The sequence below is a fragment of the Chiroxiphia lanceolata genome, chromosome 2 (genome assembly GCF_009829145.1).
Source record: "Chiroxiphia lanceolata isolate bChiLan1 chromosome 2, bChiLan1.pri, whole genome shotgun sequence".
In the NCBI taxonomy this organism is placed as follows: Eukaryota; Metazoa; Chordata; class Aves; order Passeriformes; family Pipridae; genus Chiroxiphia; species Chiroxiphia lanceolata.
Genome location: NC_045638.1, coordinates 90,816,206 through 90,831,701, shown reverse-complemented (window position 1 = coordinate 90,831,701; position 15,496 = coordinate 90,816,206). Strand labels below are relative to the sequence as shown.

Genomic DNA, 15,496 nt, shown 5'->3' with positions numbered 1-15,496 from the left:
CATGATCTCCCCACTCAAAAGGGCTAGAAGCACTGTGTTATAGCCATGCAAATACGCTTTGTAGTGTGCATGATACCCAAAGATCTGTTAGTATTGGGTACTTGACCAGGCTGAGATAAATTCCTCCCACTTTCTCCTGCCAACTCATCATCCTCTCTAAGAGCTTACGTACATGCACACTGCCTGTGAGCTGATTCACTGTACAGAAGAAGAAGAAACACGTCTGTGTCAAGGAGTTACATCAGTGAACTTGAGAGGATGAAGCCTGCTGAGTGCAAGGAGCTATTTTTTCAGCAGAATTTCTCATTCTCTATTGTTCGTACTTTTCATTCTAGTAACGGAAATTTTCAAGACTTTCTATATCGCTAAAAGAATACACTACTGTCACCGATCTTACACCACCTATGAATTTTTTTCATGGAAGATTCCATGACCCAGAGGACATGATGCACAGCTGCATCATGACCTCGGCTTATCTTCATCCAAAAAGCTTTTGCGAAGAGGTGGATGGGGAGACTGTGAGCAAACTAAAGCTAATGTAAAAAGGGAGAGGGAGAGGGAGAGGGAGAGGGAGAGGGAGAGGGAGAGGGAGAGGGAGAGGGAGAGGGAGAGGGAGAGGGAGAGGGAGAGGGAGAGGGAGAGGGAGAGGGAGAGGGAGAGGGAGAGGAAGAGGGAGAGGGAGAGGGAGAGGGAGGGAAAGGGAAAAAGAAGAAAGTTTAACTGCTATCAAGCCAGAATTAGATTTCTGAAGAACTGAGAAAAATAATGACAAGAGGTATGAAACTCTGGTGGAGACTCAGAAGACAGCAATCCAGCAACACAGAGATAAGATGGCATCAAGGAAAATGGAAAGCTGACAACTCCCACACCAGTTTGGTGACCACCTGGGCAGTAGAACCTGTCCCAAACCAGAGTCTTTTCACATGTTATTCATACTTGTGTTCTGTAAGCACTATTCAATCCATAAGTTCTGTTTATTCAGGTGTGCCAACAGGTGACTAGGCCCTGGCCTGAGGTTTAGCTAATCAAACAGACCATGAAAAACACTGGGCATGACACAAGCAACTCTGAACATTACAAATAACAGAGTGAGATGCTGGTAACAGTTACGGACAGCACCCTGAGCAATAGCTGGACTTCAAAAGTGGAGAAGGGGGAGTTACATAGTAACTTCACAGGTAATTGGAACAGAACAGTAGGGATTCTTTTGATAGTGGAAACCTGCAAGGCCAGCAGCACCTAAGTAATTATACCAATAATAGCATACAAAGCTGAGGCAACTTAGGAAATGGTAGAAGAAATATGTATGTGGGTACAGATGTAGAAAATCTGGGACTAACAGGGAAAAGGCAACTAGGGACAAGTTGTTTCTTTGAGATATGAAGGGCAAAGAAAGGGAGAGGTCAGGGTGGATGGTGGAAGCATGGGGAAAAAAATCAAGAAAAGGTAGAGTAAAAGGGACCAGTTGTATACAAGCAAGCTGTTTATCTGACTAAGCCTTGTCAGAGCTGCAGGCTACTCAATCTTTTTATTAAACCTTATTTCTACCAAATTTCTGCATGATTCTGGGCAGAGGATGAGGGTAGAGTGAGAGGAGGAGAGCACTGCAAGTCACAGGATTTGTATACATGGATGTTTTCATTAGCAAACTTCAATCTTGATTTGTTGGAAAGGAAGAGAAAGATTGGGCTATCTGTGTTCCTATTTATGGGAATGATGTTTGTTGTGTAATGTGGGTGACAAGCAGTGAAGACATCAATCTCTGTGTTGTCTGTGTGGCTGATGACGTTAAGTGTTGTGTGTGTATCTGCACCTTTGCAATACATATTCTGCTTGGGTTTTGGCTGGACTTGCAAAAAGGAACAGCATCAGCCACAGCTATCAGTCCGAGACACAAGATACTTCCTGGGTGTTAGACTGCACCAGATTTGTCTCTAGTAGAAGAAATCCCTATCATCACAGGATTCAGCTGCTCCTTAGCATTGTTTGCCCTCAAGTTGTGTATATCCTGCTAGCAGGGTCTCAGTGCACACTAAAAGACGTCCAAATAAAAATGATCCTGTGGAAGTCGCATAAAGAAAATTCACCTCACATGTCACTGTCCTTCAAAATTGAGATGAACTTCAAGGGAATAAAAAATTAAGGATCTGAATTTGGGAGCTTGCGAGCCTAGAGTCATGGGCAGTAAAGCTGAAATTAAGCCTTCAAACTGTCTTCCTGAGGCTTACAGAGGCTGGAAGAAATATTGCCAGTTCTGATGCTGACAGGGTAGAAAACATTCTACTGCAGGGGAACAGATCATTCAAAGCCAATTAGCACAGCCAATATTTAAACTGATGACACTTCTTCCCTAATTGAAATCAGGACAAAGAGTTGGTTTTGTTGATGTTTAAATTAGGGGCTGCACTAGTTCAGCTTCAGCGAGGACCGAACACAGATGGTTTAGTTCTGAGATTTCCATGATGGACAACATGCAACAGTCGATAACGTGACTCATCTTTCCACAAGCAATTATGGTTTTCAAGAAGCAATCCTGGGAAGTGAACAGAAAGCCTATTGATTTTCAGTAATGGATGCTTATTGTGCTCCTTTAGTGTTTTACAGCTTCTTAGGCACCTCACTGAAACCAAGGGGTTTTTTTTATTTGGATGAGTAGATTCTCAGGAATCAACAAGGGGAAAACTCCTAAGCATCAGCTTATCCTGGGCTACTTAGTTCATCTATCATTACTGATAGAAGTAAAATTAAAACCCTGGTTATGCTACCCTGGTTACCCTACCATGATAGGGAAGGGCTCATGTTTGGATCCCAACTCATAGGAAAGGGTATTTGAGTGCTGGTATGGATATAGAAATTGCTGTAGGGGAAAGTCTGCAAACCTCTATTGTATAGTTCTTGGAACTCGATACATACCTTTGATCAGACTGAAATCCCAAGGGCACAATTAATTACCGACAAAATTTTTATCCAAAAATAAGTTACTTACTGAGTTAGTGCTTAACATTCATCTGTAGTTTCAAACTGATTCATTATTCAAATGAAAAATAACTTTTTAAAAACACTTAGAAAATGAATTAAAAACAATGTCTGTAACAGGCTCATATAACGAAATCTACAGTTTTGCTTGATATTTTAATGCATAATAAATTATGTCATGGGTTCTAGTTTCCAAACAACCTCATGGATAATTGTTCTTGAATGCTTACCACAGCAACTTGATGCAGTGAAGACATATACCAACAGGAATAATTGTTGATCATGTGCTGGAAGGGTGACCCACTCTTAAGTTTCTTTTTTTTGTATATATTCGACAAAGGTTTTCAAAATTAATTATGACATTTGCGTTTCTTATGATCTGATTTTCTAAAACATATCCCTGTGGGTTCGATTTTTCAAACACTGTATCTCAGTGCACTCAGGCCCTGGGGGAACGCTGTGCGGCAGATGCTTTTGAAAAATCAGTCACATGTTTAAGTACAGGAGGAATTTTTTCTTAACATTGCTAAAGAGAGCAATATCTCACTGGATTTTGGTGAGATTTTTCACTCCTTAAATGCTGGTAAGTTTCTCAAAGTCTTCCTCAAAGTAAGATCTGCCATTTCTGAAAATTCTACCTCCAACACCTGGCACGAAACTTTCTATGACAGACTTTTGGAGATAAGGACCTGTTCAGTCAGCCTAACATACTTTGTGCTAACCTTTGTTACAGTTTTTTAAAAATTGATATAGGTATAGTTGTTGGTAGTACTAAATCAGGATCTAAAGAGCTCTGAAATAAGCAGTATTCAGAAGACAGGTCATTAACATCAGTAAGAATTTACTTCACATTCCGAGTAGTTTTCTTCCTATAAAGTTATTTCTTATTATTAATAAAGTGGTATCTGATAGTAAAGCAGGATTCAGTGGTGTTAGGCATCAAACAGAGTTAAAAGACTGTTACTGCCCCAAATACATTGTCAATTAACTGAAGGTAATATTTGTAAAAGCGGAGATCAGAGCACACGAAGATTTTAAGTTTCACTTACACCTACACTCAGAACACAGCAGAATATTTAGAAGATAAAAGCAAATCTGACAGTGCTATGTAGTGTCGTATAAACGTATGACACATCCCAGCATTTTATTGCCTGATACAGCAAGACTTTTTATTCATATCAGATTGAAGTTCAATGGTTTTCTCTTTCACTTTATCTTCATGTTCTTTTAAAAACCTGGGGGAAAGAAACAATGCTTTAGAGAAAAAAGTCAATAATACTCATAAGAGATCAAACAAAAAACATTTTCCCAAGCCTATGGAATTGTCCAGAGAATAACAGAAAATGATAGAATGTTGCAAACTAACAAACAAACAGAAAAGTACAATTATGGTGGCTCCATCACAAAACTGCCTTTTTTCATTTAGTTAGAAAAATTTAGTTAGTGCTGATTGTTAGCATTTATTGTATGTTATGGAGACTCAAAACAGTGACTTCTATTTGTTACTTTTGAGGCTGGAACAAAACAAAACCGTATCTAGCTACCTACACATTTATCAATTACCTGACACTTTCACAAAATTTCACTGATTTCAGCAACAATATTAAAGAACTGCCAACTCATTACCAGTGTCTTTATTTCTGTAAGTAGTTCAGAGGGCACATATTTTCCTGTACTTTTACCTCTAGCCTTTATATAACTTCAAAAATCCATTTCTCCCTGTCACCCAGTCCCCAGGCAGACAGCAGAATTTGAGCTGTAATGATCAGAAGGAAGAAAGAAGCATATCCAATGTCCTGCTGCAAGGAGTCAGCAGCATCCATTTTCAAGTATATTTCTCCAAACCTTCAAGACATTCTTGCAAGACCTATCACAAAATCCTAGGCCCTCAGCTTTCCTAGCAACAATTCATGTGTTTCTGGACCTATAAAGAGCTTCACTAGCCTAACATAGGACTCTTTATGCACCTGAGCAACTACTCAGTCAGAGCAACAGGGTCAGGCTACGGATCAGTTTAAAAGGAACAAATATTTCATCACTCTAAGTTCCTATAAAACTAATTTAACCAAGAGAATTCACTCTGCCATCAATGATGGGGCAGTCAGGCATGTAAAGAACTCATAGACTGTGTGTTTCTTCTTACCTAGCTAAGTGAAGCACAGACTTTTCCACATTGTACCCAGAACATGCACTGCATTCATAGAAAATTAAATTGTAATCCTACAATCAAACAGAAAGACCATTTCAATTACTTTTGCACAATATCTCACTGCAGTTTTAAAAAAAGCAATGCAGATAAACTGAAATATGCAAATAAAGAAACAGAAATAGATCATAGGAAAAATTATGATTTAACTCTAGAGCTAACAGTAAAGAGTAACAAAAGAAGTCCAAGCATTGGTCACAAACAACAACTATATGATTCTCTTAGCAGATATTTGTTCTATACAGCAGTTTTAGCTATAAGAGCTGAAACACAAACATGCCTTGTAAGGTACTGAAGTCTTGTGAGCGTTCCTTGTGACAATCAGGCAACTAGTACTTCACCGAGTGCTGGACAAAGCAGGAGAAAAGAATTCCAATAACTTTTGTTTCATCTTTTTGTATATGTGAATTTTTTCTGCACCTACTTTTGCAGTCAGCCTGCACCTTTGGTTTTGTACCCCCTGGGAGCTTTGCAATTAAGAATAGAAGATAAATGATTAAGTCTTGGAGAGATTCTCAGCACTTCAGCTGAAGTCTTATCACCATAAATGCAAATGCAAGAGATTATCTGCACAAAAGCCTGGCCTGGCAGTTGTGACTGCAAAGAAGTTTGAAAGGGAATGACAGATAATCCTCCAAAATAGACATCTGTCTACCTCCACAAGATACTACATTACAGCTCACCTACGCTGCCTCTATGGTTTTATTTAGAACATGTCCTTTTACCCATCCAGATTTCAAGGTTCTAGTCACTTTCCACTTTCCCAAGTGTCTTATTGCTATTTATGGCAGTAGCTTAAAATTCAAATAAATAAGTCAGTACCTTGGGAAATTACAATCACATCTGCAAATTTTCATTTGTTTGTTATAAACTGTGGCTACTGCATTAGTACTTATTTAACCACTCTTCATAAGACACTTACAATTCAGTTTTCAAAGGTTCCCATTAAAATGACCAGGTATTCCAGTTGTGGTATGGGCTTTTTTACATGTATACACCATGCTTCAAAATTCACACAACTTCTGTAAATTTTTGTTGTCTTCACAAAATTTCAGACACAAAAAGTGGGGAAAAGAAATGTCATAAATATAGTAGTTTATTTTAGTATCATTAACAAAGGGCTTCAGTGTTAACAAATGTTAGTTTTGTATATGTTGTCAATGGTTATATTGTTTATTCCAGTGAAAAACAGGATTGAACCACTCGCAGTAATTTCTGGATGGCCACATAAGCACAGAAGAGCAGAGAAGGAAGAAATCAGGCAATGTTAGTGTTGGATAGCTTTTTTTTTTTTTAACCAGTGTTCTGTATAACATTTACAATTATGTAACCCTATGATTCTCTTGCTTTTCTTAGAAAAGGTTTAAGATAAAATTTGACTGGGTCAAATTTCTTGCTAGCTATGCAAACAGAAAATAGAAAACCCACAGCTACTTTATGTCAGTCAAGCAGAGAGTGATACTACTCTGACATCTTCCCCACATACAACAGAATGCCACTAGAGGAGAACTCCCAGTGATGACATTGTTTATGCTGGTATGAATCTAAACAGAAAGATAGCAACTTAAACTCAATTGATAATAATGGTTTAATTCTGTCTGTCTGGCAAAAGGTTTTCTCTGAAAGGGGAGACAGCCTAGAAATGCAAAGTGTCATTCCTTTGATTCAAAGAGGAAACTTTAATTGATAGCATACCCAAGGAGCACAAGTAGCCAGGAAATGCCATCCATCTCCATCCAAGAATTAGCTATTGAACCTTGGAGACCAGTGCCAATTACTTCACTTTAAAAACTTACCTACAAATCAGCAGACATCTAAAGAACAGGTAGGAAAATTAATTATTACTAAAGGGAGCTGGGTGATTTCTGTCCTGTAAAGTAAGATCACTCTGAGAATAGCTCCCCCATTAGCAGTATTTATATAACAATGCCACTGACAGGTTGACAAAGGAGACACTGTAGGAACACACAGAAACAGTGCTCATCCCATGAAGCATATACAGTCTGAAGTCGAGGCAGACAAAGGCATTACTATCTTATTTTATAGTTGAGGAAGAGTGACAGAGAAGGATTTATTGACCTGTTTAAGATCTCTCAGGAAACATGTGCAGTGCCAAAATAAAGTCATTCTGAGTATGAGCATGCCTGAGCAGCACCTTTATCATAAAGCATTTTATATTAATAATTGTCAGTGGTTACACTAATCCATTGAAATAGAATATTAGCTGTTCCTGGATGCTCACAATATGTCTGAATACTCTATGTATTGTGCTTATATGATCTCTTGATCAGTAGATCGAGCTAAGCTAAACAGAAATTTGTTAAACGGAGTTTTCTTTCTGGATCCTCTGCTGAAAAAGTCAAATGGACTTCCATGATCCCTATGGTCATCCTATTCCCCTTTCTCAAGGTGTAACACACACTGCAACTACCAGTCTTCTCAAATGATGAGGACTCTCTTCAGGCTGCCTTTCTTCCTTTTAATAACGAACCATGCTGCCTGCCTTGCAAAGGAGTTACGTGAATTTGTAGTACACTGACTTACGAGGTGTTGGACAGAAGCAAAACAAGGGTTAACACAGCTGGGCTGGAATGGCCTCTAAAAGTACACATTCCTTTCCGACTACAGGAAAAGCTAGGTAAAACCAAACCCATCCTGTGAGATGTTGAAACAGTTCTTAAAACTGCTGGACTTCAGAGTCAACAGGCTACTCTGATTCTTTGTCTGCACAAGAACATGTTGTTTTCACCAAATATGGCTGTATTTGTATCATCTCAGCATCTAGTCCAGTGTATTTTGGATCATGTGTGAGTAATCACTGCAGGTGATTATTCACAAAGTAAGTAACTCAGTTGCATTCACAAATAGAGACAGTGGTATGTGGTTTCATAGGAATTACATGGTCATTTAGCAAGAATTAATATTTCATTAAAATTCATGGTTATTATTAGCTCAGCAGGCAAATTATTATAATTTAATTATATCTATGCTGCTTTTCAACTAATCCATTGTCATTAATCATTCCTTAACTACCTCAGGCAGCACATTCACACATTCAAATGAGTCATTCATATCCATTCATTTGATTATAACCATCTTATTTGACAACTTTCTTTGTTTTACTTATGCAAAACATTTTATTTTTTTGCATGACATGTTAGAATTAATAGCCTGGTGGGCTGTGAATTCTATATACTAGAATGATTCATCTCTGTTTTAACTAGTACAATTTTTTTAGAGAGTGAGATGACACGTAAGACACCTACTCTCTGTCCATTTAGTATTTATGTGTCACTTGTTTTTTCACAGAAGGATTCAATGTTACACCCTGGAGTCCCTTCCAGCCTCCAGGGTCTCAAAGCTATTGGCATATCCATGCATAAAAGAAAATAAAGCTGATTTCCTACAGGGAGAATCTTTGAGGGATAAAGTTCAAGACTGATACTGTTCTCCTATTAAAACAAAATAACAGATACAAACCTGAATATGGAGGTACGATTTCAAAAGGCTGTATGAATAACCAGATTAAGATAAAAAGAGATCTGGCCCTAATTCTTTCAGTTACAGAGAGGTGCCTAGCAGCAATCTTTCCTGGAAGAAAAGTTCAGCTCCATTTCAAATTTTGAAAATACCCTTTTTGATTACTAGCAAGTAGAGCTGTAAATCTATTTTCAAAGCAGAAACACATAAATATGTGAAATCCAGCACATTGTTTAATGTAGGCATATTCCTACCAATTCAGTTAATTTTTCAGGAATATTATTGTAATGACTTACTATTAAATAAATGAATATTCTGCAGGCATTGATGTTCAAACTATATGCACTGCATAGAAAGATTCAAAACAAAATTTGACAGGCATGGCACACAGGCATATAAACAAGTATCTGGTATTTGCAGTCCCTTTAATGCTTAAATTATGCCCATGGATAACCAGTGCTGTGGTAGATGCAGACTGCTAACTCATTTTATCTCCTTGACGGAAAGTTACTAAAAGTAAACATGTTTTCTACTCCTACCACAGGAGTAACAGATGGTCTTCTGTGGTTTTACAGGAGGTAGGAGGGAGAAAAGGTCCCCAAATTATCTCTCTGTTAAGAATCCATCCACAGAGAAAAGGAAGAAAAAAAGAGAGAGAAAAAAAGAAGGGAAGAAACAAAAGAGAGAGAAAAAGAGAAGAAACACAGGAGAGAGACAATGAGAGTGAATTCTTAGATTTCTTTTTTTTCCACTCACTTTTTGGTTGTTTTTTTTTGGTTGGTTGGTTGGTTGGTTTGGTTTTGGGGTCTTTTCTTTTAACCTACACAGTGTTATAACTACTATAATTATCAACATTTACATCACTGAGAGCTGAATTGATGAGGGTGATGAGGTCCCTAATCCTTAAAAATACTTGTCTGATCAAAATTAATCTGTGTTTCTATGAATTTAGATACATTGAGACTCCATTTTAAAACCTTCACCTTCAAGCTTTGTAAGGGGTTCCCTAAGTACAGGGAACCTTACCTTAGCAAGATGCTCTCCCATTCCCATAGGGACCTCACGTTCCTTTTCATTATCAGTTTTATTACCCAACAAAAGGACAGGCACATCCTCTCCAGTTGCCTCCTGCAGAAGAAAGAACAAATATCAACTGAATGAGGTATTGTATTTAAAAAAATCACAGATCAAGAGGATAAAAACTAACAAATGTCACACTATGACAAGACATTTAAGACTTAACCCATGAGCCAGGTAAGTGGCACTTTACTTACAAACATGTCAGGAGTTAAAGTTGGATAAAAGACATGAAAAAGACAGAATGCTTAGATTACACTAACTTGGCATTTTTTTAATAACAGCACAGAAGCTCATTAGACTCTATATTAAAATGGTAGAGAGAAAACCACCATACTACACAGGCTCAGACATTGTGTGTTTATTGCCATTGCTTTTCTAATTACATGGCCAAGAAAAATAATGACAACACCTGGGTACAATTATACCAAATGAATTACATGAAATAGTGGAGAAATACACAGAATAGGCCCCCAAAAATACACAGAATAGACAGAAATCAAAATACATTCTGAAAAGGGTTATAATTATCACAGTGAACGCCTTCATAAAGTGGGCTGAATGCTACAGCAGTAAATGGACTTGGTCGTATGTCCAACTTAGCAACAGTTTGCAGCAAACAAAATTAGTCAGTAAAGAAGAGTGAACTATTACAGCTTGGAAAAAGGTTTTAACCACAATATTCAATCTTTCTGAATCAAAATCTAAAAAGCTCTTTTAGCTTTTACCATTCTGAATTAAAAGTCACTGATTTATTACGATCATATATTTAGTAAGGGCCTGCTCTTATCAAATGCATGCTAACATTAAAGACTACTCATGTGGAATAACTATGCCTGTTTGGAAACATTTGGTTGACTGAGTCCTAATTTGAACTCACAAAGCCAAGTCTTAGTCTTTATGGAAAACAGAATATTATATTAGAGTACATGCCCAATAAAATTGGGCTAAATGATCTTTACATATCAATTTGTTCCTTACTTTTTCAGTGAGCAAACAGGAAGTCACACTTTGTTCTCACTATGACTCAGCCCTTTATAGCAGCAGCCTGAGTTTTATTTTTTGTTCTGGCCACAAGCAAATTCAGCTGCTTACACTCTTAGTATGTTTTAATTTTTAGTTTCCTCAAGTCACTCAGTGGCATGGTCTAGGATTTTATTTTCATGTGGCTGAAAGAATGATTCCCAGGAAGCTGAACTGTCTATCATGTGACAGTTTCATATCACTAATGTAGTACTTTGTAGCACTTCAAACCACATTTTTAAGTTTATGGCTTATGTTCACAATATAGACAATTTCCCATGAGCTACATGGTTTGACTTGGCTGTCAAACTGCTAGTGATGATCAGTGATCATCAGATCACCATCACTGATCCAAAGCACATCTCAACACCAGCAGTGATCCAATGGGAGTCATGAGCTAAATTACCTTTATGAGAAATCAGAGAATTCCATGCTGGGATTTCCCCACACCCATATGTGAAGTCCTTAAAAGCCTGGAACTATGATTCTTTTTCACAGATAGAAATTAAAAACACCTTTCGTGGTAACTGTGCAGACCAAACTCACTAGCAAAAATGTACTTGTGACAACACATGAAACATGCTGTTCTCTGTGTTTTGCCCTGCTAAGAGCCCTTGTTCAGAAGAAGGTAGAGAATAATGACACTCGAGTTTAGATTTAAAGTTATGTCATGTTACCTCAATGCTTATCAGCCACTGCCTGACAGCTGTGAATGTGTCTTTTGCTGTTATATCATACATCACAATGACACCATCAGCTTTTCTGAAAAACTGCTTGGTAATACTTCGGTACCTACAAGTAAAAACGTGTTTATAGCTCTCTTCAACAAAGGCAGCAATCTGACACAGAAAAATGTATAGTAATTCCCCCCTCTCCCCTCCATCTCCCAAAGGAATATGTTGCCATACAGTTTCTTCTAATCATCACCTCAGTAAAGGTTAAAGCCCTCTTAACGTGGTTCACCTATGCATTCAAAAATTCCATAAACTAGACAAGAGAGAAGCTGCAATATTGATCTTCACTGCAGATCCTGTTTGAAAGGTGAAGCTTATTATAAATCACAGTAAGCAATCCCATTCTTCTTGAAGCACCAGACCCCACAAATTACTACAAAGACAAATAATTTGCTTAAAAAGAAAAGGCTTTTTTAAAAAAAATCTGTTTGGAAAAGTTCCCCCTGCCTTCTTTAATTGATTCTGGGTTAAGCTGGAAAACCAGTTGCATATCTCACCTTCTCCCACCCTCTTTCGTTTTAAGATTGGAGAAGAAATTTTCCCTTCATTAAATGCTCTTTAGTAACAGAAAATTACACAACAGGTGAGGAGATGGGGAAAGAAATTGCCACTGAGAACTTAAAGAAATTTGGAGTTCTTTGACTACAATGGGATTGTTTTGGTAAAAAACCCCTCTTTGTTATCCGTTAAGGCATTTTCTGTCATATAAATAATTCTAGGTGTATTTTAAAATCAGTCTTCCTCCTAAAGAAATTAGTGCAGTGTTAAACTTTTAAGAGTTCAAACAAGAATCTCTTTTATAGATTGGCAGTTTTTCAATGGACTTAGCAGCAAATCAGCACACTACTGATGCAAGGGAAGGATTTAAACTGAATCCACTGGCTCTATTAGGAATTTGTTCCTCTCCCGAAAAGTAGGATTAGGTCCATGCTTACTAATCTTCAAATAGACAATTCAAGGAGGCAAAACCTTGAAATGTATACTGGTTTTGACTGGGATAGAGTTAATTTCATCACACAGTCTTCATTTCAAACAATGAGTTTTGTCACCCCTCCAATTTCCTCCTCCATCCCATTGGATGGGCGAGTGAAGGAACAGCTACACAGCTTAGATGACTACTAGGGTTAAACCACAACAGAATGTTTCTCACCGTTCCTGGCCAGCAGTGTCCCAGAGCTGCAGTGCTACTTGGGTATTATCTACTGTGACAGTTTTCACGTTGTAATCCACACCTACAACAGAAACGCAAAGTAAGTCGTCTCCTTATATGCCGTCTGATCTTTGAAAAATGGATCCAGCAAATAGCAAATATTCCAGAAAGGTTACAAGATAGATATTACATTAAGAATTATGTCTATAGTCTCCACTCCAACTATCAGAGGACAACAAGAGCTTTTATTTGTCTGAAGTTCTTCAGTAATAAAATAATGAATGTTAATAGCATAGTTCAGTTTTGTAAAAGCTGTAAGGTAAGTCAATTTCCAAATTAGGGAACATGAGTCAAGGGTCCATTTGACAGTCCACACCAGCCCAAGCCATTTAGCCTGGAATTCATGCTGTATAACTTCAGTTGTATGAAATTTGTTACCTTAGTCAGAGGTAGCCATATAAGCACCTTGTGCAATTAGTGGAAAAACACAACGCACAGCACAGGGGACAATGGAACCTAAGAGAAATGCTGAAGATAAATGGACAGAACATGTGGAGAACCTCCTACCTATCCTGTTCAGAACACAGAAGATGAGCTTGCTACAGTTACATGAGTCCCCTAATTAAGGGGCTAAATGGCAGTGAGATAAAAATTAATTTATCTAAACTTTTAAATGAATCCTCTCCCAGTTTCCCTAACCTGTGAAGATATAAGTACCTTCTGGATATTTATAACAATAATTAGAGTCTTAAATGTCAATCAGTCACTACCTCCTCCTAATGACAATCTGTATTTTCTAGTATCACGATGTATGTATCACAAAATCACAGAATCATTGAATAATTCAAGTTGGAAGAGATCTCAGTAGGGCATCAACCATTTCTTTGGGGCCATTTTCCACATCAATGGGATTTTTGCCACTGGCAGTAATGAAAAAGCATCTACGTCTGCATTCCTTCAACAGACAATTACAAAATCTGGATGGAGGACATATCCATTGCTTATATCTCAAGGGAAGAAATTTGAACTGTTCTGTAGAAATGCAATGAGAATACTCTTCTCCATGTTGTTCACTTGACTTTTCAACTGTCTGTATCTTGCCAGCCACAGTCCACACCTATGAAACTCACTGATGTGAACATTAAAAACCAAAGCTATGACAAATACTTTCTTGCCATTTTCTTTGCAAGAACCCTGGATGACCAGCCAAAATATGAAAAAGGTCAGACTCATTCCTTTTCTTCTGGAAAATTTGCACACACTGTGTAAGACCTCAGAGTCTAGAGAAATGTATTAGCCACTTACAAAACAACATGGATAGGACATAGCATATAGGTCTATGGGATATATGAATAGACAGTTGCATATAGGTGTCTAAGCTCCCATTCCACTTAATAAAGATGTAGTCAATGAAAACCTAGAACTCTAGGAAATTACTAAGCTCACCTTGAAGTAGGCATCAAGGGTCAGGTTAATTGGTGCCTAGGCTCTTCCTTCTGACTGGATTAATTTGGAGAGGATGGCAGGGTAGAATTCAACTGTTTGCTCACAGGCACCTAGTGCTATCTGAGACGCTCTTTGGTAATCAACATATCTGTTTCAATATGGCAGAACACCCAGGAGACCTGCTCTCTTCCAAAGCAGTAGGAGGACAGGATATCCATTTCAGAATAGTGAGATCTATAAGGAAATTCCAGCTTCACTGAAATCAGTAGGATTTTTGTGATTTATTTCAGTGCTGCCAGGATTTCACATCTCCATCAATTATCTGCTTCACAGCTTAGGAGAACTCATTTTGCATGTCCTACTTATACAATATCTGTATGCTTCTGTTTTATAACACAGGGCCCAATCTCAGTAGAAGCCGCTAAGTGCTGTTGGAACAAAAATAATAATAGGAATAATGTTTCTTAAACTTACCTACAGTAGCAGCTGTGCCTGGGAAAAAACGATCTTCACAAAATCTTCTTAAGAATGAAGTCTTTCCCACACTCGAATTACCCACAAAAATAATCTTGAATAAGTGCTCTGGGACAGAGTTTATTCTCTCCTCCTTCAAGTAAGAGCAAAAATTAGTCCCAAACTGTTCTATAAATCTTGTTGCCTCTCCAGTTTAAGGTTGAGATGAGAAAAAGAATAGTTTAAATCCTATCATGTTCTCCATTACTCATGAAGCAATATTCTGTTTCTTAAAATAACTCAGCATTTCAGATGTTTGCTATGCATCATTCCAGATAATTTGAAGTGCAGTGATTTGCACTGAGCTCTGGAAGTATACTGAATATGAACCTTTGCATGACACTGCATTGAAAAATGAATGAAACTGCCAAAATAAAACAGTTTATGTTCATGGCCACAAATCAAAATTTATAAAGCTTCACACAGTTCTGCTCAGTAGCTTCACCCTATACCAATGACACAGAGGAAGCAGCACATCTTCATCTACATAACAGAAGCAAAGTCATAATTTTTTGGCTTATGCCACTAGATTCTTCTCTCTGCTACTACCATGGAGCCAAGAGCTTCCATCCAATTACTGCATTTCTGCATCTGTTGAACATTACAGGCAGAAGCAGGGGGGAAAGAGAGAGACAGAGAGAGAATTAGACCAGTTAATCAGGCTGTAAACATTCAGCTATGTTTCTGTCATTTCATTTTTTAAGTAGAAGGAACAACGATTTGTTCTGCTTATGCAGGTCCTGTTTACTGCAGGCTAAGCTAAATGAATGCTAGAGAGAATATTTATATCCTCTGTCAAGTAGGTCATTATTGCGTTGTATGTAGATCAGGAGTTGCTTAGGGAAGAACACTGTAGCACCAGCTGGTTTGCAGGGGGTGCCCTAGCAGGTC

At 37.8% G+C, this 15,496-nt stretch overlaps 1 protein-coding gene across 3 annotated transcripts in view; it reads right to left on the bottom strand.

The window, feature by feature from the left end:
• Positions 1 to 3,800: 3,800 nt before the first annotated feature.
• The window catches only part of CRACR2A (calcium release activated channel regulator 2A), a 54,439-nt gene continuing 42,743 nt past the window's right edge, over positions 3,801 to 15,496 (bottom strand). For 2 of the 3 annotated variants that reach the window (XM_032681020.1, XM_032681021.1), the window contains 6 exons: positions 14,567 to 14,699; positions 12,647 to 12,728; positions 11,440 to 11,554; positions 9,689 to 9,790; positions 5,120 to 5,196; positions 3,801 to 4,211 (listed from right to left, as the gene is read on the bottom strand). In XM_032681020.1, the coding sequence (XP_032536911.1) occupies positions 4,121 to 4,211; positions 5,120 to 5,196; positions 9,689 to 9,790; positions 11,440 to 11,554; positions 12,647 to 12,728; positions 14,567 to 14,699 (600 nt within the window). In that variant the 3' untranslated portion in view covers positions 3,801 to 4,120. The remainder of the gene's footprint in view (positions 4,212 to 5,119; positions 5,197 to 9,688; positions 9,791 to 11,439; positions 11,555 to 12,646; positions 12,729 to 14,566; positions 14,700 to 15,496) is intronic. The other variant, XR_004355688.1, reaches the window with a different exon arrangement.